This window comes from Sciurus carolinensis, chromosome 2, assembly GCF_902686445.1.
Source record: "Sciurus carolinensis chromosome 2, mSciCar1.2, whole genome shotgun sequence".
Classification (NCBI taxonomy): Eukaryota; Metazoa; Chordata; class Mammalia; order Rodentia; family Sciuridae; genus Sciurus; species Sciurus carolinensis.
In genome coordinates, this window is record NC_062214.1 from 126,648,890 (window position 1) to 126,669,383 (window position 20,494).

The 20,494-nt window shown below is 46.7% G+C and overlaps 4 protein-coding genes across 4 annotated transcripts; 1 reads left to right on the top strand and 3 right to left on the bottom strand.

Moving 5' to 3' along the window:
• Positions 1-27: 27 nt before the first annotated feature.
• Positions 28-5,926, bottom strand: Tm9sf1 (transmembrane 9 superfamily member 1). Its single transcript, XM_047538418.1, has 6 exons — positions 5,573-5,926; positions 4,926-5,287; positions 3,386-4,007; positions 2,916-3,101; positions 1,607-1,880; positions 28-693 (listed from the first exon to the last, which is right to left on the bottom strand). Exons 1-6 carry the CDS (start codon positions 5,733-5,735, stop codon positions 300-302), a joined length of 2,001 nt encoding a protein of 666 aa, XP_047394374.1. The 5' UTR covers positions 5,736-5,926; the 3' UTR covers positions 28-299.
• Tssk4 (testis specific serine kinase 4) lies at positions 5,808-13,363 on the top strand. Its single transcript, XM_047538420.1, has 5 exons — positions 5,808-6,264; positions 11,042-11,276; positions 11,619-11,833; positions 12,196-12,589; positions 13,014-13,363. The coding sequence occupies exons 2-5, from the start codon at positions 11,055-11,057 to the stop codon at positions 13,194-13,196; spliced, it is 1,014 nt and encodes a 337-aa protein (XP_047394376.1). The 5' UTR covers positions 5,808-6,264; positions 11,042-11,054; the 3' UTR covers positions 13,197-13,363.
• A 167-nt stretch (positions 13,364-13,530) lies between these two features.
• Positions 13,531-18,006, bottom strand: Chmp4a (charged multivesicular body protein 4A). Its single transcript, XM_047537799.1, has 6 exons — positions 17,853-18,006; positions 16,271-16,420; positions 16,008-16,185; positions 15,361-15,475; positions 15,087-15,222; positions 13,531-14,652 (listed from the first exon to the last, which is right to left on the bottom strand). The coding sequence occupies exons 1-6, from the start codon at positions 17,881-17,883 to the stop codon at positions 14,594-14,596; spliced, it is 669 nt and encodes a 222-aa protein (XP_047393755.1). The 5' UTR covers positions 17,884-18,006; the 3' UTR covers positions 13,531-14,593.
• On the bottom strand, positions 16,285-20,442 carry Mdp1 (magnesium dependent phosphatase 1). Its single transcript, XM_047537804.1, has 7 exons — positions 19,684-20,442; positions 19,511-19,571; positions 19,327-19,437; positions 18,879-18,986; positions 18,696-18,781; positions 18,374-18,535; positions 16,285-16,420 (listed from the first exon to the last, which is right to left on the bottom strand). Exons 1-6 carry the CDS (start codon positions 19,718-19,720, stop codon positions 18,444-18,446), a joined length of 495 nt encoding a protein of 164 aa, XP_047393760.1. The 5' UTR covers positions 19,721-20,442; the 3' UTR covers positions 16,285-16,420; positions 18,374-18,443.
• Between the last annotated feature and the right edge of the window lie 52 nt (positions 20,443-20,494).

Sequence of the window (20,494 nt, forward strand, 5' to 3'; positions counted from 1 at the left end):
TTACACAGCCAGACCAAAATCTCCAACTACAGGTTCCTTTTTCTTAATAAATTTTATTTTGATAATTGTAAAAAGAAAAATCGGGATCAAATTAAAGGCAACTTAAAAAATTCAAATATATACTCCTTATATAATAGAGATTTATAATTTCCAGGCTCTCTCTAGGAAAGAGAGGCCCAAAGAACAAAGGGGAAGGCAACAATGCCATCACACTCACTCACGCAGAAGAGAAGCTGGCAGGAGAGATCAGTGGGGCATGAAGAAAGGGAGAGAAGATTAATAGTTCTGCTACTCAGAACTCAGTCCATCTTGAGGTTAATGTATATATAACGGATGAACTTTAGGGAGGAAAAAAAGGAGATGGTGCCCAGCATGAGGAAGAAGACATAACCAGTGAGTAAGGAGTAGCCAAAGAACTCTACTGTCTGTACTGTTCCTGACATATTGGAACGGCGAGCATAGTAGAAAACTGAGTAGAGGAAGATGAAGAGGCCAGTGGAGCCAACACTCAACACAGATCGCCACCACCAGCGGTAGTCCTCCCCAGACAACTGGAAGTAGGTGAGTGCGATGGAGATACAAGCCCCCACACTCAACAGGATGGCGAAGACGAAGAAGAGGATGCCATATAGGGTATATTGTTCTCGACCCCATACTGTGGCAAAGATGTAGTACAGCTCCACAGAGATGGCACTGTGAAGAGAAGAGACCATATACATCATTTAAGGTTATGCAGGGCACCATGGCTAAGCCAAAACTAAGCTCACACCCTCTTTTGTTGCTGGATCACTGAAAAGTGAGTCAGCTCCACTCTGCCTAAGATTTCCTGGTTTTGTGGGGATTTTTTGTTGTTTTTTTGTACTGGGTAATGAACCCAGGGGTGCTTTACCACTGAGCTACATCATACCCAGCCCTTTCTGTTTTTTATTGAGACCAGATCTTGCTACATTACTTAGGGTCTCACTAAGTTGCTGAGGCTGGCCTAAAACTTGTGACCCACCTGCCTTGGCCTCCAGAGTTGCTGTGATTACAGGCATGTGTCAACATACTTTTTAAAATTTTTATTAGTTGTTGATGAAACTTTATTTGTATGCGGTGCTGAGAATCAAACCCATTGCCTCACACATGCTAGGCAAGTGCTGTACCGCTGAGCCACAATCCCAGCCCCATGTCATCATACATGGTTGTGGGGATTCTTTTGCTTAGGATTAGCTGCTCTTAATTTAAGAACATCTCTGACAGAGTGAAAGCAGGGACCTTGTCTGTTTTATTTTTCCACTGCATCATCTGCCCGGAACAAAGAGATACCCAGCAAACTGAATGAATAATCAAATGAGCTTTAAGCCCCACATGATACCTGTACTAGCAACATGTGGGGTTTAAAGGCCATTTGATTACTCGTTCAGTTTATAAGTAGGAGAACATTACAAATGAGACACTCATATCTGAACTGACTGAAGTTCAGTTGTGCTTGGGGATAGGAGGAACTATTTAATGGGCTCTTAGTAGTATGGCCAAACCAGGGATTATCATTGAGTTATGATAGGGAGTATGTAGGGAAAGCTGAAGTCAAGATCAGAGTGATGGCCATGATGAGAGAGAATACCTGAAGGGCAGGAAGCCTCCAACAGTCATGTGGATGAGAGTAGACTTGTACCAGGGCTGGGGTGGGATCTCTCGGGCGATGTTCTTGGTACGACAAGGCGCATCAAAGGAGTTAGCATTGTTCTTCCCAAAGATGCCTCCGATGACAGTGAGAGGAAAGCCTACCAGCAGCCAGACTGTCAGAAGCAGCAGGATGGTAGTGGCTGGCAGGGCCTGTGTTGAGCCATTGGCCCAATGTACTGAGTTCACCACACTCCAGGTCAGGAAGAAAGGCACTGCAGGGATGGGCCCCCGGAGGGAGGATCAGCACTAGGAGATACGTCCCTAGGGGCACCCACACAAATTGCACCTGAAGGGGAGAAGAATGGACCAGCCTGCCACTCTTAATAGCCCACCTATTTTCCTGGATGTCTGCATAGAGCTGACCGCCTTCACCTCTACCTTTTCATGTCCTATTGTTTCACTTTTGTTTTTGCAGTGCTGGGGTTCAAACCCAGGGCTTAGTGTGTACTGGGCAAGTACTCTACCACTGAGCCACATCCCCAGCCCTCACTGTTCTTTGTTCTTTATGTTGCCAACATTCCCTCCCCTACCCAATGTCATCAAGGATCAAGGTAATTACTACATCAAGATCTGAGACTGACAAATCCACCTGCCTTCAGGGGCCTGTCTTGCTGTGACACTGGTAATTCCTCACATGAGAAATTCCTTTGCATTAAGGCCCTGTTTTCAGAAAGCCCTACTTCAAATAAAAACGTGATGGGATATAAGTCAGACACAAAATTGGGAAGATGTAGGGTTCAGATTATAGACCTCTATTGCCTTTGAAAGAGCAATCTGGTTTGAAAGGTTAAGATGACCATACCTTCAAAATAAAAGGAAGTATCAAAAAGTAAATTCGACAGTGTTTTATGTAAGTATAATGGTTGAGAATACAGGCTTGAGATTCAGATGCCTGCATCTGAAACCTGGCTTACTACTTTCAGGAGTATAATCTTGGCTAAATTAAGTAACTAGCTGAGGTTCAATTTAATCATCTAAAATGGGGACAACATTACCTACTTCACACACATTATGAAGATTAAATGAGATGAAGATATATCAAATGCTCACTAAATTACTTATGACTTTTTAAAGACTTAACTATTCAAAAGAAATAGATTCTTGTCTTTTTGATGGTTTCCTAATTCTCTGTACCCCTATACCCCATATTCTTTCCCTTAAGGTTTCACTCTGACCTTCCCAGGTTCCATGATATGTTCTTAGTTCCCAAGTCCAAGCAGACCCACTGGGGAAGGGGAAGTCCTCACCAGAGAAGAGACTGGTGGTGAGAATGATGTTCCACACCCAGCGCTCGCCTCCAATCTGTCGGTAGAAGTGGCTGGACACATAACCAGAGATGCAGCAGGTCAGGGCATACAACAAGATGGCTGCTGAGTTAATGGCTCCATGACGGTGCACGTTGAACATGCCCAGAAGTGCCATGACAATAATGCCTACAAGGTGGTAGTGGAAAGCCTGTGTTAGGGCTCACCTATTCAGTGCCTCTTATAGTTTCAAAGGAATCAGACCCCTGCTCCCAGACCCAGGACTGCCAGCAAAACTATCTCCCCCAATTCAGTTGTCCAGAAAGTCAGCAATAGAACACACATCCTCACTACAGCCACCTTAACCCTTAGGTCTGCCCTTCACCTTGGACAGAAGAAAAGATCTACAGACCCTATTCCAATAAGCTACCTACCCCTTCAGATAAATCCCCAATTAATTCTTATCATCTCACCAGTGCCAAGGGCCAGGAACTGGGCACCCACACCAAGCACTGCACAGAGCAGACCACGGTATGGAGGGAAGCGGAAGACGTCTGTATGGATAATTTTCCAGCCATTGTCACCCTGGTCAAAGTCATCACCAGAACCTCCAGAGGTGGTCTCCTCATCCAGGTTGTATCGAGCCAGGTCATTCCGAAGCACACGCATTAGAATGACAGCCACAAAACCCACCAGTAAAAACACAAGCACCATGGAGTTGATGATGGACAACCAATGGATTTCCAATGTTCGGGGAAAGAAACCACCATCATCACCACGGCGCCTGTCACTCCGTCGTTCCACTGAAGTCTCAGACCAGCGCACACTGTATGTGTGAGTAAGACCTAGGAACTCATCAGATCGTAACCCGTCCAAGCTGTGGGGCTTCACATCCCGCACTGAAACATTGGCAAATATAATTCGATCACCATGGAATTCTAGGTGGAAGTCCAAATGGGTCCAGAGTCCTATCTTGTGGCTGTGTGGCAGGAAGCCACTCTCTTCCATGTAGCCCACAAAACCACGGATTGGCAAGTCATCTACCACAAATTCAAAGTAATACAGTTCCTCAATGGCCTGGCGCAGCTGCTCCACCTATAAAGAGCAAGTTAGGAGACAATCACACAAGGCCTTCCCAGGCATGGGGTTACAGCAGGGTTTCTTAACCTCAGCGCTGCAGATATTTTGTATTGGGTAGTTCTTTGTCCGGGATGGGGAGGGGGTGACGGGCAGCGTCCCTGGCCTCTATTCACAAAATGCTAGTAGTACCTCGCAGTTGTAACAAAAATGTCTATACAGATTTGCCAAATGTCCTTTGGGGGTCAAAACCCTGTTGAGACTCACTGTCGTTCCCCTGCTCCCTCCACAGCAGATACTACTTTGACAGGGTTAGGCTTAAAAAAAAAGAGAGGCAAGGTGTAAGAAAGACTGGAGTAGACTAAGAAGTGCCAGAATTTGCTGAAGAAATAAGGAAAAGTGGGCTGTGGTTGTGGCTGAGTGGTAGAGTGCTTGCCTAGCATGTGCGAGGCATGGGGTTCAATCCTCAGCATCACATAAAACTAAATAATTTCAGTTACTTATATACAAAAAAAAAGAAATACAGAAAAGTGCCAGCATTTGCTAAAGAAAAACCATGACTGGAAGGTTAGTTAGAAAGTAAAGGAGCCAATCAAGAAAGAGCTAAGAGGTAGGTATGGAAGGAAAGAGTAATACTCAGGAGTAATAGTTGGGACCATATTATCAACAGAGAAGGTTGGAGCAAGCAGCTCTGGGCTCTAATAACAGCTTTGCAATTCACTAGCCAATCTTTAAGAAGTCACTTCTGAGCAAACAAGTCACTTCTTGGTCAATTGAATTAAATTACTGTCACCTGCCCTGTCTGCCACACAGGGTTGTAGTTAGAATCGAGTCAGATAATGTTCATAAAGGTACCCTTGAACCATAAATGCTAGGCACTATTGGTCCCTGGGAACAACTCCTGGGCTAAGTAATGACCAACGTGGAGAGGCTGACCTGTGCAGAACTGAGCTGCATGTGGCAAAGAATTCTTTTCTCCACATTCTCCCGAAAGCGGATCTCATACAAAGACTCGGCCATTCGGTCCCCATCCAGCACTTCACCCAGGCTAAGGCTTTTGTGACGAATCTTCTCAGGGCAGCAGACTGGAAGCTGATAGTAGTGATAAGTTTCCTGAGGATTATGGTAAGGTCCCACTTTGTTGACATATAGAATGACAGGGTCTCCAGCCTTGTAGTGTGTCACACCTTCTACTCCTGGCCCACCTCCCGTGCCCAGTAGCAGTATCAGGATTGGCAACCAATGGCAGCTGCAACTTCGAGGTTGCCCCAGAACTGTCATCCTTGAAGCAGCAGAACCTGTTTGGGGGAATCATGCGGTTACAGAAACTAGGGGTCAGCTCATGACGCCCCAGGTTAGGTCCCTCGAATGGATGCCCATTGGCCTCCCAGCCCCCACACCACACTATCTCTTTCTAATCCGAAGACCCGGCTCCGCTTCTGCTCTCTAGTCCTCCTCACTAGGGGTTCATCCCTCCCGCCGCCCGCCGGGGGCCTCTATTGCGCGAGCTAGCCCGTTCCCATGGCAACGTCTCGCGGCCTCGCAGCTCGGATCCCTTCCCGCCACAGCTCTGGGGTCCTCACCACGCGGGAAGGGCTGGCCAAGGCGGCGCCAGCGGGCTTTGCGGCCCCGTAGCTGCCCTTGGGCTCCAGCCAGGGTCTCCCCCTGGGCGGCGCGGGAGCAGCAGGGTTGGAGAGGACCTGACGACCGACCTCCACGGGGTTGTCCGACGCTGCGCCTGATCATGGAGGTTGCGGCCGCACCACACTGAATACCGCGCTTGGCTCTGTCAAGTGCTTCCTAATGAGCTGTGTTTTCCCAGAGGCGTGTTCCAGCTCCGGGGATCCTAGGAAGCTCGGGTGGCCGGTGCCTGCCGGGGGGTCCTCCCGGCGTTCAGGAGAGCAGCCCAGGACACGTCAGTCTTACCACTTCCGTCCTCACGGGTGGGGACCTCAGCCCGCCGGAAGGCTCCTTTCTGGAACCTAGCTGGTTCTCCGCTGCTGGGGCGGTGCGTTTGGTTAGCGAACAGCTTTCGACCGAGGCCTGGTAGCTAGCACGCCAACACCCTTTCGGGACAAGAGTCGCCACCCGCCTGTCCGCAGGAAGGTTTGGCACATAATGCCCACCTTTGGCTCGAGCGGGCGGAGATGGAGCACTGGCGGCGACTGAGTCCGCGCCCAGTGGACTCCCCGAAGCGTTTGCGGGCTGAGCCAATGGAACTTGCCACCGACTGCTGAGCCCTGAGAGGCGGTTGGTGGCCCCCAACTCCAGCTGGGTGAGGCTTTGCAGGTCGCTCCCATGCAAGGGTCCTACGCCTGAATTTCCTCATTCCTTCCACCTGTAGAGAATGGCTTCGCGTAAGAATGATAAATATTTGAAGTGCCTTCCCAAGGCTGCTGGAGGCTTCCCTTGCAGTTGACAGTTCACTGCCTGGTGATAAGCAGATCAGAGCCGGGTCGGGTGCAGAGGCACGCGGAAATAGGGTGTCTGTACTTCGAATCGTCTAGTTGGGCTGCTTGATAGGGTTATTAATTGGAGGTAAAGAATCTTGTTGACCTTTCGCCTCTTGATACTTTTGTGCTTATCTCTGGGTGCCTTTATTTGGGATTCTTTTAATTTTGTATTGCTTATTTTGAAAAACTTGGTTCTTGTGTCTCTCAGCTTATTTTCTTAGTACTGGGGATGGATCCCCCAGGGATCCATTTTATTTTATCTTGAGACAGGGTCTCGCTAGGTTGCCCATATTGGCCTAGATATTGTGATGCTTCTGCCTCAGTCCCCGAACCGGAATTACAGGCCTGTACCATTAGGACCTGCTTGTCTCCGCTATTTTTAAAGGGACTCTGCAGTCGGGGAGTTCTTTCTGGAAGTCAGACTTCTTGGCAGTGACTTCTGCTGGGCTACCTGGAGTCACTTGTATAGAGGTTCACTTAAAGCTCTCACTGCTCGGGGAAAGAAGTACTGTGAAAAAACCGAAGTGGCGTCAGGCCTCAGAATTCCTTTGTTTACCTACTTCTGTCATTGCCCTCTCTGACCCAGCCTTTCTCCCTGTGGTCAGTGAGATTTTAGGAAGTTGGGGGTTTGAGTTTATTAGACAATGATTTTCTTGTCATTATTATTATTATTTTTTTCCTGAAAAGGGTCTTGCTATGTTTCCCATTCTGACCTGGAATTTGGGCTCAAGTGATCCTCTTGCCTCAGCCGCCTGAGTAACTGGGACTACAGATGTGCACCACTGGATGGTTTTTGTAACTACAAAAGTAATTTATAAGCTGGACCCAAACTTGAGGCCAGCCTCAGAAACTTAGCAGGACCCTGTCTCATATTAAGAAATAAAAATAAAAAGGGCTGGGTAGTGTAGCTCAGTGGAAAAGCACCAGTATACAATTTCTGTAATTTTTAAATAATTTTTAAAAAAATATTTTATTTTGCTACAGTGTCTCCGTGATTTGCTTTTAAGGCCTTGATAAATTGCTGAGGCTGGCTTTGAACCTGTGATGCTCCTGCCTCAGCCTCCTGACCACTGAGATTATGGGCGTGCACCACGGTGCCCAGCCGAAATAATCTTTAACTGACAACTACCTGGTCTCTAAAACCAGAAATAGGACCTTGATCTCAGTTTTCCCAAATATCAGTAGAAGTTCCTTCTACTTATTGCCTATATATCTTCTAATACTTGCCTTCCACCATTTCCTTGGAAAGGTCTCCATCCTTTCTCACTTCAATTACTGTAACAGCCATCTTGCCAAATGATTCCCTTGGATCATTTTTCACACTGCTACTGGAAGGATTTTTAAAAATCTGTATCTCAGGGGAGGAGATGCTATGTATCAGTTTTGTTTTGGTTTGTTTGTTTTTAAATCTTGATGCACAACAAGATTTGACCCTGAGTATATGAGATAAAGTATAAATAGCTTGACATGTGAACCCTCTCAGACCTGTATCCTAAGTTTGAGATAGATAGACAGATATATAGATTAGATAGAAAAATGAAAGTAATTTATCACAGTATATTCCCTTTCTGGAATTCTCTCTTGCAGTTGAGTCCGAATATTGCATGGAATGTTCTCTTAAGCCTGCAAGCCTTATATTGTCCTTGCTGCCTAGACTGCCCAAGCTATCATTTCCTATATACCTGCCTGGAGATTTTTTTTTTTTGGGCCAGGGGCAGGCAGTGCAAATAACACCTTCTATAAAACCTCCTTTTCCCTCTCCTTCCAGGTTTGAATATAGCAGTTCATCTCTCTGTACTGTCATTTTATTTATATATCTGTCTCCCTTGTTAATTGCTAACTCCTTACAAGGAGACTGATTTATTCATTTTTGTATCTTCATGATCCAGCAATGTTTTCTTATATATTAGGCAGCTTAATACATGCTCCTTAAACAAACTGTTTTACTCCCTGTACATGTGAGAGACTACAGCTGTCACCAAGGCACCTATATATCCAGGGGCCAGTTTTGTGGGAGCAGAAGATGGGTTTTATTACCATTGGTGCACCCTGTGGTCTGTTTCTGGCTTGTCTTCCTTACCTATATAGTTTAGATTCCACATTCCACCATTGCAACCACATTCTTACCTGTGCTCTTCATGCCTCACTACCATTATTTCATTGTAGCTTCCAAAAAAACCTGTAATCTTGGGTTAAATTATCCACCAGTATTTAAGCACCTATAGCTAAGATGCTAAAAGAATCTCAACACTATGTTTCTGTAAGTTGTATTTTCCAACCTCACTGAACTTTCAGTTCTGACCAGTGACTCTACTCATTTTCCAAACCAGGTCCCTTCCATTCTCTACAATTCATTCTTTTCAAACGTCTGACTTCAACTTTCTTCTCATCATTGGACCTCCCTGCATAGCCTTGTAGAGATATGAACAAGAAAATCAATTTTGCATACTATATTAGGTGCTGTGGGGAAGGTGGGTACCCAGAGCTAAATTAGACTTGAGCTGTCAATAAAGGCTTCCTAAAAACAGCTCCACACTAATAGTCACAGTTACTGAGGAGGCTGAGACAGAAGTTTGAGACCCACCTGGGCAACTTAATGAAATTTTATCTCAAACATTAAGAAAGGTTAAGGGGGAGGGTCCTGCCTAGCATGCACAAGGCTCTGGATTCAACCCCCAGTACCACTAAACAAGACAAAAAACAAATCCTAAACTAAATGAAGGAAGAATAGGATTTTCCAGGTGAATAGGGAGAACAAAGATGGAAAGCCAGTTCTGTTTGGTTGGAGTATTATGTGTGTGTTAAAAGATGAAAATTGGAGCACCAAGTGAGGTGTGCATGCCTTTAATCGAGTGACTTGGGAGACTAAGGAATGAAGATCTTAAGTTTGAGGCCAGTGCCAGCAACTTAGTGAAATCCTAAGCAACTTAGACCCTGTCTCAGAAATAAAAAAGACTAAGGATATAACTTGGTAGTAAAGCATCCCTAGGTTTATCACCAGTACCCAGTACCAAAATTTAAAAAATAAAAGTTGGAGAGGTGGGCATGTCTATCTTAAAGCCAAATTGGGGGTCAGGGGGAGTAACAATCCTGAAGTGAATAGGAAGACACTGAATTGTTTTAAATGGGAAGAAAATCAGATTTATCCCTTGGACTTCAGTGACTATACTGGAGAGGAGCAGAAGCTTGCTAGGACAATCAGTTAAATGATTGAGGCTTGAAGTAAGGAAGAAATAGTGGACTTGGAAAACCTTGAGTACATTATTGATATATTTAGGAGGTCTAAGGGACAGGATTTGGTGATGGATTAGATGTAGGAACCAAGGTAGCAGGCAAGTGGAGGAGAGTCTGGGATGTGTCTAAAGACAACTAGTGTAGAATTTACAGAAAGGAAAAGTCTGAAAGAAGAAAATAAGGAATTCAATTTCAGACATGATGAGTTTGAGGTACCTGATATCTGTGATGTCTAGTGGGGAGATGGACACGGTATCCAAAACTGCAGAGAGATCTGAGGTGCAGATGAGATTAGAAGCAGTCAGCATAAATGTGGTAATTGAAGCCTTGGGATGGGATGAGATCCTTAAGAAAAGATGTGAAGGTCTGAGATTATAAGGCTTTTGATAGAGCCCTTAGGTTATGATCAAGGGATAGATGGAAGATCTGTAGCTCAGTGGTAGATTGTTTGCCTGACATGCACAAGGCCCTGGGTGCAACCCTCAGCACTATGGGGGGCAAAAATAGATGAGGCTCCAATGGAAAGAATGACCAGGAGCATGGGGAGAAAACTAGAAAATTCAGGGTTGTGGAAAGCAAGAACGTGTTTCAATGTTAAATTCCTGGAATGTACCAGAGAGGGTGGTGCCTGCCTGTAATCCCAGCAGCTCAGGAGGCTGAGGCAGGAAGATTAGGTGTTCAAAGCCAGCCTCAGCAACTAGGGAGACTCTGACTCTAAAATAAAAATTTTAAAAAGGGGGGCTGGCGATATAGCTCAGTGGTTAAGCCACCCTGGGTACAATCCCTGATACCCCCAAAAATTAAAAAATATTTTTTAAATCCTGGAATGAGCTTTGACACCTTGTAGTTCTTCATAATACACTCATGTATTTCTCACTAAATTATAAAATCTAGGTACATAGAGTTGCTGTTGGCCTTATTGGCTAATATATCCTAGTGTTCAGCACGTTAGCATGTAGAAAGTGCTTAGTAAAATTGAAGAAAGGGCCAGATACATGGGGGAGTCTCACCAGATTGCAGAACATACCCTTTGTGAATGAATATGTTCCAAACCACACATTCTCAAGCTTTGTGGCTAGTGATCATGGATAGAAAGTGGATTGTGATGTGTTCAGAACTTGGGACCTTGGGGAGTTCCGTAACTAAGGGGAGGAAGAAATAACAACAGCCAGTGGAGACAAAAAGAACTGCTTCTCTGTTCTTTCGCCTCTAAGTTCTTAGTGGAGGGCTGAGTCCAGCATCCCAGACTTGTGTGACTACATAGGCAAGCATTCAAAGTCTAAACTTGACTTTGGTCCCTTAGCCTTCAGTGTTGGCTTCTGAGTAGACAGAGGCATCTTAAGTAGCAAAACTCCTTATTTTCAGCAAGCCCAACATCATGAAGGGAGATGCCATGGAGTCAGCACCAACCACCACAGCCTATCGTTCTGTCATGGAAGAGTATGGTTATGAGGTGGGCAAGGTCATTGGCAATGGCTCCTATGGGACTGTGTATGAGGCTTACTACACAAAGCAGAAGGTCATGGTGGCTGTCAAGATCATCTCAAAGAAGAAAGCCTCTGAAGACTATCTTAACAAGTTCCTGCCCCGTGAAATACAGGTCAGAAAGGGCTGGAAGCTCATAACTTAAAGTTTCTTAGAAGGGGTGGGTATGACTAGGAGCAGGTAGAGCCCCAAACCACCAATCAGAGTTGAACATCTAAGCAGCTAGGAAAACTCCTTAATGTATATTCAACCTCTTTCCCATTTGCCCACTTGCCTCCAGCCCCCCAATAAGTAAAAGTGAAAACCAGGATTTACCCACAGGCCACCAGTGCTCTGGAGTTGAGAGGTTGATTCTGTTAGGGAGTTCTAAGTAAGTTGCAGCAGGAGGGTAGGAGAGGGTTGGGAGTACAGGCAGGGTTCTCTTTCCCAGGTTTGATGGTTCCTCTTCTGGGGTCAGGTAATGAAAGTCTTGCGGCACAAGTACCTCATCAACTTCTATCAGGCCATTGAGACAACATCCCGAGTATACATCATTTTGGAGCTGGCTCAGGGTGGTGACGTCCTTGAATGGATCCAGCGCTTTGGGGCCTGCTCTGAACCCCTTGCTGGCAAGTGGTTCTCCCAGCTGACCCTGGGCATTGCCTATCTGCACAGCAAGGGCATTGTGCACCGGTGAGGGCACAGCCACCCAGACTGGGGCCTTTGGGATCTCAAGGGGGTTTTATGCATATCACCCATCTTCTGCTCACTTTTTTTCTTCCCTTGACCTCTGCCCTCAATATCTAGGCCCATTGAACCGTTCTTATTTTAACCACTGGTCAAGGACATTTGTAAAGTACCCACTGTGTACAGACTCCCAGTGGTCCTGAGGTACCGTCCTCTCTCCCCCTTTAGGCTCTGCTCACAGCTCCATGGCCTTCCTCACTACCTTGTGCTCCCAAAAGGGCCTCTGCCTCCCATTTTGCCTGTCCTCATCTCTAGCCTCTGACCCCTGGCCCTTCAGCTCCCGGTCTAATACTAAGCCCTCTCCCCAGCCTGACCCCCAGCCTTTCTGCTGCTGGTAGGGACTTAAAGTTGGAGAACCTGTTGCTGGACAAGCGGGAGAATGTGAAGATATCAGACTTCGGCTTCTCCAAGATGGTGCCTTCTAGCCAGCCTGTGCGTAGTAGCTCTTCTTACCGCCAAGTGAACTTATTTTCCCACCTCAGCCAGACCTACTGTGGCAGTTTTGCTTATGCCTGCCCGGAGATCTTGCTAGGCTTGCCCTACAATCCTTTCCTGTCTGACACCTGGAGCATGGGCGTCATCCTCTACACTCTAGTGGTCGCCCATCTGCCCTTTGATGACACCAATCTCAAGAAGCTGCTGAAAGAGACTCAGAAGGAGGTCACTTTCCCACCTAACTGCACCGTCTCCCAGGAGTGCAAGGTGCTGGCTCCCCCAGGAGGGCTGAGGCCTTAGGGATAACCCACAGGGAAGAGTGAACCTAAGCGTTCCAGTCCCGGGGAAGGCTCTTCCAACCGGGTTATGTCACACTCTAACTTCACCCTGTAATAGTGGGGAGGGTTTAAAGGGTCTACCACTGGGCTCCAAACAGATATGGTTGATAAAGTGATTCCAGCTTCTATCCATTTAGGTCAGAAGGGGATTATGCAAGAGATACCCCACCCCACTCCAATTCTTCCCTTCTTAGCAGGGAATGCTTGGCATTCTAGCATAAAAGCAGGGCCACATCCCCTTTTACTGGAGTGGTGTGATGGGCTGTCCTGCTTCTTTCTTAGGTCCAGTTGCTCATTGCCCGTATGGCACAATGGGGGGTAAGCTCAGCCAAGACCTCTCTCCCTTGCCCTAGAACCTGGTCCTCCGGATACTACGCCAAGCTACCAAGCGTGCCACCATCCTGGACATCCTCAAGGATCCCTGGGTGCACAAGTTCCAGCCTGAGCAACCCACCTATGAGATGAGGCTGCTCGAGGCTATGTACCAGTCCCCCAGCAACAGTAATCGCCACCAGTCTTTGGAAGTCACAACCTGAAAATATCTGAGGCAGGGGGCTAAGAGGAACAAAGTAGGAGGGTTTGGGGTGAAAAAACCTTTTATACCAAAAATAAATCTAATTCTGATTTAGTTTCATCAGCTAGGGTCAAAGATGGATTTTCTGGCCAGAGTCTGTAACCAGTAAATCTTTCTTTTTTTTCTTGTTTTATTTTAGTTGTAGAAGGACACAATGCCTTTATTTTATTTTTATGTGGTGCTGAAGATCGAACCCAGTGCCTCAGGAATGCTAGGCAAGCACTCTACCACCAAGCCACAACCCCAGCCCTGTAACCAGTAATCTTTTTTTTTTTTTTTTTTTTTTTTTTTTTGTGGTACTGGGGATCGAACTCAGGGCCTTGTGCTTGCAAGGCAAGCACTCTAGCAGCTGAGCTATCTCCCCAGCCCACCAGTAATCTTAACACCTGTGTAAATCAACAGTAATTCAGTGTAGTCCATGGGGGGTGGGGTGGGGCAGATACCCAGATTAACACCCAAGTAAGTATGTACTCATTATTTCATTATTTTGCATCTCAATGTTCAAGCAGTGGTTGGAACAAGTCCTGGATATTCTACTTTGTAGTTCTGCCTATCTATAGTCCAAAGTGATAGCATTGTATATTCTTTCACAAATGAATATTAGGCTGTGTTTAGTACTTTGGCTCCTCCCTCCTTCAACTCCACATTAACTGCTATTGAAAACAATACCAGGGAGTCAGAACTCCTTGTACTGTTACTCCCAGACACAAGTGATAGAGTTCACACCAAGTCTTCTAGTTATGAAAGCTAAGCACTTTGAGTTCTGGATAAAGGAAAGCTACTTGTATTCTCCCTCCCTGTCCTTGAAAATGTGCTTTAAAGGAAAATGAAGAGAGATTATGACTGACAAAAGAAATGAGTCAAGACTAGAGATAGTTCCACATACTTCTAAGATAACACTGGAAGTTTGCTTAACCTCAACACTAAGCACCTTTAGGATATGGAGTTGTTTCCCTAGAATACAGGTGAAGATATTAAAAACACCCATTTGTTCTATGTTCCAACCCCTGCTCATGACTCAGTGTTAACTTTGTTCACTGCTTAAAATACAGCTCCAAGAACCAGGGAAGAGTTTCAGGTATAGGCAGAACAGTATAGACACTGGGGATCCATCCACCCAATTTATTGGGAACATGGGCACTGTAACTGCTATCAAAGAGAAGGGCGCCCAGGGGCTCCTGCAGCAAGATCCTTTAGCATTCAGCCAGGGATGGGAGGGCAACAGGTCCCTTTCTCAGACAGGCATACTACCACCTCAGCAAGACCTCCCAAAACAGCTGTGCTCCTTTAGCTCAGCATTTGGCACTTAAGGAAAAGGGACTAATGAAGGCAGCAGGAGGAGGACAAGCCCAAGACTCATCAGGATACCCATTCAGCCAACTGTTTTAATGCTTCTTCATCTTCATCGTCTTTGGGAGCTTTGAAGACAAGGATACCCAGAAAAAGAAAAGAGAAATGTTAAAGCCTCAGTAACTTCCAGCTATGCCCTGCTGCGAACCTTGAAGCCTGCTATAGCGTGTCTCCCCAGCAAAGAACCTAAAGGTGCCGTCCTGCTTACTACACTGCTGCTCATTCCCACAGTAGCTTAGCGCAAATTAGAAAAAAGATGGCTCTTGCTCCTAGTATTTGCATCCCTAAAGCAGGGTACACAGCTTGCTGAGTGGAGCACAGGTTGCATTCTGAATTTCATCTACACTCCCTTTTAGTCAAATGCTATTACATAGTCAACAACCTGCACACATGCAATAGCAGCCCTCTGCCTGGATCCTTTTGGCAGAATGGATGGGGAATAATCTTAACCCATATCTCTCCCCACCCTCAAGTCCTCGAGAAAACAAATAGCCCTGGGTACCTGGCCCTGCAGGCAGATGTGTAGAAGGTACACTAGGCAATTTGACTGGCGGTTCTTCCTCCTTGCTGCCCACATTTAACAACTCCTGGTCCAATTCCTCCTGCTGTAGCTCCTCTAGTTCTTCCAGTAATTCATCCTGGATATAGGATGACAAAACAAAGACCAAGAAAGGGAATTTTGACTTCCAAATTTGCCCCAAGAGCCTCTCTCGGGTATTTCTTCTGGCCAGTCTCATAGCTCCTCTAATAGTCCCTGACCCCTCACCCCCAGGTACCTCATCCACATCATCTCCAAAGCCCACAGGCCGAGAAATGGCATCTGAGATCTGCTGGGCCAATTCCTGTTGTTCTGTGATGTCAGCCATCAATTCATCCACCTTGTCAATGTCCCTGAGAACAAGATACACAGTGAAGGAATCAGGCAACACCACTACCCGCAGACTTCCTCATCTCACATGAATGAAAAACCCTTCCTGCCTTGTGCCCTCATACCAATAAACTTATGGCAGGAAAAAGGTAGAATCAAGTCTGGGTCAAGAAGCAGCAAAAAAAAAACAAATAAAAAAAAACACATTGGAAAGTACAGGCTATTCTTCCTTCCTCTAATGATCATTAAGAACTAAAGAAATCAGCTTTCCTCCCTAGAATGCCCCACTTAGCAAGAGGATCTGTCTTGCAGGAATCAAGGAGGTAGACAAGTCTACCTATCACAAACATACAAGTTCACATTCTGAAAGGCTTTAAAGCTGAAAGTATAGGCTGGGGATGTAGCTCAGTGGTAGAGTGCTTGCCTAGCATGTGGAAGGTCCTGAGTTCAACCCCCAGTGCCACCAAAAAAAAAAAAAAAAAAAAAAGTGGAAAATATAATCCCAAATCATCCTCCCTAGTGTGTGGATACTCTCCTCCTCTGCCCCGTACCCACATGTCCTGGTAGGCTTTCTTCATGCCTTGGGCAGCCAGCTCCATGGTACGAAGCACTTCTGCATTGGTGGTGGCATTCTCAATTGCCTCACGCTGAAACTCCAGGGTGGATAACGTCCCATCGGTTTGTGCCAGCTGCTGTTCCAATCTTTTCTTTCTCCGCAAAGCCTGCAGGGCAGCTGACCCAGCCCACACCCTGAACATCATAATCAGAAACACCCAATTCCCACAGTGCCCTCCCCAGTGGCTCCTTTCCCTTACTACCTCTTTTGTTTTTGGTTCCATGCTTCTTGGCTGTTTGCAGCTCCTGTTGAATCTTCTGTTCCAGAAACTCCTGTTTCTTAATCAATATCTTCTCAGTCTCCTTCAGTTTCTGTATTGCTTCTTCAGGGGTTGGCCCCTTCTCCTTCTTCCCTGAAGAGTCCAGTTCAACAATGTTGTGCGAAGGAAAAATATTACCCACCAGTCACTGAGTGCACAGTATGTGCCAGGCACTTGACTGTGTTACAGATAATCTCTAAATGATTCTCGACAATAAGTGTACTATCTTCACTTTACAAATCTGAAAATGGGCACAAAGTGTTTTTTTTGGGGGGGGGGGTCCAAAATTACAAGAGATTGAACAGGATTCAAAATGTGGCACTATGACTTTCAAAGCTAATACTCTTTGCTCTTTCAATGTCATTTCCAGTCACCACCACCCCGTCCCCATTTTGATGGTACTGGGTGCTCTACCACTGAGCTACATCCCCAGCCCTTTTTACTTTTTATTTTTAGACAGGGTTTAAGTTGTCAAAGCTAGCCTGGAACTTGCAATCTTCCTGCTTCAGCCTCTTGAGTAGCTGGGATTACCAGCCTACACCACTGTATTCGACTGACTCCAGTCACTTTGTATAACCACTATTTTCATTTGCTGTCCCAGGAGATACCAAAGGTCCTAAACTCCACAATATCAAACCAAATGAAGTACAAGAGGCTAGAAGAAAAAATCATTTCAATTTCTCTTTTCACCTTCTATACACATTTTCCCAAATAGAAACCTGATACCTTTGCCTGTGCAAAATCCTTCCATACTCTCCATTACCTACAGGACAAAACCTGAAACTTTCTTGATTTAGTCGTCGTTTACCTCTCCATTCATACTTCCCTTTACTTTTCTTTCCTCTTTTAATCTCTCTCTCTCTCTCTCTCTCTCTTTCACACACACACACACACACACACACACACACACACACACGACATCCAAAACTCTTTTTTCCGTAGATATATCTCTCCTGCTTATGTTTTGTGAAGGCTGTTACCACTTCTGGAGTATCTCAGTACTCCACAAGGCAAACTGCTAGCCTGTTGGAACATCAGCGACGCCTATTTCTGTTCTTCCCTCATCTTTTAGGAATATCTCTATCACTGAGTTGCTATATTACACAAATGTTTGTGTTCCCCTTAACGTGAGCTTCAAGAAGACAGACTTCTTTCATCTTAGATCTCGGCTGCCCAGCACTAAGTAAGCATCAATGTTTTAGAAAGGACTGGATGGAGGCTGCTGGAAAATAGTCGTCGTCGTCCCCCGCCCCCCCGCCTTTACAGTGGGAACCAGCTCAGTCGCCAAGCCCTCCACTCGCTTCCCCTCTCGGATCACGAGCTCTAGGCTTTGGGAGTCAGGAAAGCAAGCTGGCGGGAGCTAGGCGCCCAGACAAGGCGGGGCCTATTGGCAACAGAGATGAGCTTGACTCCGCCATGGGCCAGGGTTTTCGGGTCCGACTGCCCCCTGGGTCTCTTCGCCGGCCGGGCTCTACGGTCGCCCCACCCCCACTCCGGCCAGCACCTCCTGGCGGCCCAATCTCACCCCTCCCGAAGAGTCTGCCGAGCCCACTCATTGCGTCCTCGCCTCTCCAGCCTCCGCCCCTCGGCGTGCCCCGCACTTCCGCCTTGCTCTTGGAGGGTGGGTCTCAGCACAGAGACCGGCCTTGGCCAATCCCTCCTTAAGGCGCTGCGGCGACATCATCAACAGGCGCAAAGGAGACCGCCGCTGTCATGTGACCAGGGCCACCAGCCCCAGGTTGACGCGCTCCTCTTAAAGCGGCCGCTTGTTTTTCTACTATCGAAAACGGCCATCCCCATTCCACAAACTGGTTTTGTTCCCCGGAAGGAAACGTACAGCGTAATAGCACCCACCATTGAGGCAGTGGGAAAATTCTAAAGGCCCCTCAGTAAATGGCGTGGGTATGGGTTCCAGAATGAAAGGGTCACAGGCTGGCACAATCTATATGGCAGAACCTCTGGTCTGGGCACCTCAGGACGACAACTACACTAGAAAAATAAAAAACTACCCACACACAAATACACTTTAATAAATTGTAAATGCACCTGAAAAAATGCCTTCTCCGTTTCCTTTCCATTTTAGGCCTCAAACGAGGCTCATCCACAGGGCTGGACCTCAGCGCCCAGCTTGGGAGTTTGCAAATGTTTCTAACCCTTGGGTTAGGGTTTGAAGACTCATTCCATTCTGGATGTGAATGCAAATAACACCTATAAGAAAAAGAAGTCACGTTTCATCAGCTTTTCAAGACTCCCCATTATTATTCACCTTTTGTGGATGTCACCTGTCATGCAGACCATCCACCTAATACCCTTCTAGGAACCCTTTCTCCTCGTTCCCCAAATGGTTATCCTCATTCATTGCTCATACCCAGTTTTCCAACGTCTACAATATTTCGCTTCTCATCATCAAAGAAAATCATCTGGGAGAAAGGAACCCCAGTCTTCTGCTGCAACCTGTGCAAGAAAGAGCAGGGGTAACCAAGATGGTATCTTGGCTGACCCGGCCTCTCTAGTACTCTCCCTGCTGGCTCCTACCCTTATCTCCACCTACCTCTCAAAGTGTGTGACCTTGCTGCCCGGATAAATTTCCTGATGAGCAAAATATCTAACAAGGTCAAAGAGCTCCAGTAGTTGGTTGGCCCCTTCTATCTCACCTGTCCTGCAAAAAGGTGTAATAGATGAGATAGGCAAGTGAAAGGCCATGTGAAGGACTGCAAGCAAAGTTAAAAATAACCAGGGGAAAACCACTTTGCTGTTTTTTCCAGGAAGGATAGGCTTCCTCTGCCCTCATTCAACTCCACAGACTTCTGTCTGACCACAGCTGGCGCTTAGACCATGTTTAGTAACCAAAAGGTACAGAAAGATGTATCATTAGGAAAAAAATGCAAATAATCTCAAATTTGCACTTCCTAAATTTTATTACAGGGGGGTTACACGAAGTTTCCCTATGCATGCATCTTTCAGCATTTATACGGATTTTTGTCAGTCACTCTTCTTACCGGGAAGCGGCTGCCACAGGCACCCCAAGGTTCTGTAATCGTTCTAGGACCGCTGGCACCTCTGGGTACAATCGGACGTTCTGGCCCCGACTATCCCGGACAGTTCCATCACTAGAGAGGACGAGAGAACACTCAGCTCTGGCAGCGTCGCGACTGGACCCAGTCCTCTGATACCCTGCCTCACCTGCTCTTGTGGAATGGGGGGTCGACGTGCGTATCGACCCAGAAAGGCCATAGCGTGTAATCTGCGAGAGGAAGAGCAAGGGAGGTTCAGCCTTGGGGGTGCAGAGACTTGGCTTGCCCCTGACGAGTGGAAAAGGAGCACGCCCTATGAAACTATCCCTGCCCATTCCTCACCCAGATCAAAGACTGCGAGCTTAGGGAGCCGTGCCATGCCCTGGCCCGAGTCTGCGTGCCCAGTTGGAGTTTTCTCCCCGACGCCGCAGAGGCCCACGAAGCGCCGGGGTGCCACAGAGAAGGGCGACTAGAGCGTCGCCACGTTCCCGCAACCAGTCTGATGATCGCGCAAGAGCGCCTTCTGCTGCTGCACGGGGGAAAGGCCTGCAGCCCCGCACCAAAGTGAATGGAGCTGCAGGGGTGGGATCCGTCTAAGTCTCTGATCAGAGGTCTCTGGTCCCCTTACTTCTCCACTCCACTCAGCTTCACCAGTTTTCACTAGAGAAGCCAAGGAAGGGAAACCCTTTCTTCTAGCTTCAGCCATTTTAACTTACCGAGCAATGATCCCATCCCAGCTTATCACTCCTTCAACATTTCTCTACATCAGCCTCTAGATAGCGTATAACCCAGACTCTTCAGAAATATTACATGCTATAAAGAATGCAGTGTCTGTAGCCAGGTGTAGTGGTGTACGCCTGTGGTTCTAGCTATTCAGGTGGCGGGGCAAGAGGCATCACTTTTAGAGGCCATCTCGGAAAAAAAAGAATGTTAGGTGTGGGGTCTGCAAAGCCCTTGAGGTTTTCTCCAGCCAGATACAAATGTCCAGCCAGAGCCACAGTGGCTTCTACCATATCAGTATGCTGATAGACGAGCAACAACCAGTTTGTGGAACGGAACTAACTTGCCAATTTCCACCAACACCAACACAAAATCACTTAACGTGGAGTTGGAAAGAGGTGGCTTTCCTAGAGTGTGATAATCCCTCTAAAAG

Coding starts and splice junctions, on each gene's coding strand:
- Tssk4 (XM_047538420.1), top strand. CDS start 11,055: ATGAAGGGAGATGCCATGGAGTCAGCACCAACCACCACAGCCTATCGT. Junction 11,277..11,618: donor TCCTGCCCCGTGAAATACAG/GTCAGAAAGGGC, acceptor TTCTGGGGTCAG/GTAATGAAAGTCTTGCGGCA. Junction 11,834..12,195: donor AGCAAGGGCATTGTGCACCG/GTGAGGGCACAG, acceptor CCCTCTCCCCAG/CCTGACCCCCAGCCTTTCTG.
- Mdp1 (XM_047537804.1), bottom strand. CDS start 19,720: ATGGCACGGCTCCCTAAGCTCGCAGTCTTTGATCTGG. Junction 19,572..19,683: donor GCTCGCAGTCTTTGATCTGG/GTGAGGAATGGG, acceptor TTCCTCTCGCAG/ATTACACGCTATGGCCTTTC. Junction 18,536..18,695: donor TGTAGACGTTGGAAAACTGG/GTATGAGCAATG, acceptor TTTTTCTTATAG/GTGTTATTTGCATTCACATC.
- Chmp4a (XM_047537799.1), bottom strand. CDS start 17,883: ATGAGTGGGCTCGGCAGACTCTTCGGGAGGG. Junction 16,186..16,270: donor TGGAACCAAAAACAAAAGAG/GTAGTAAGGGAA, acceptor GGGCTGGGTCAG/CTGCCCTGCAGGCTTTGCGG. Junction 15,476..16,007: donor AAGAAAGCCTACCAGGACAT/GTGGGTACGGGG, acceptor TCTTGTTCTCAG/GGACATTGACAAGGTGGATG.
- Tm9sf1 (XM_047538418.1), bottom strand. CDS start 5,735: ATGATCAGGCGCAGCGTCGGACAACCCCGTGGAGGTCGGTCGTCAGGT. Junction 4,008..4,925: donor TGCAGCTCAGTTCTGCACAG/GTCAGCCTCTCC, acceptor TGCTCTTTATAG/GTGGAGCAGCTGCGCCAGGC. Junction 3,102..3,385: donor GTTCCTGGCCCTTGGCACTG/GTGAGATGATAA, acceptor ACCACCTTGTAG/GCATTATTGTCATGGCACTT.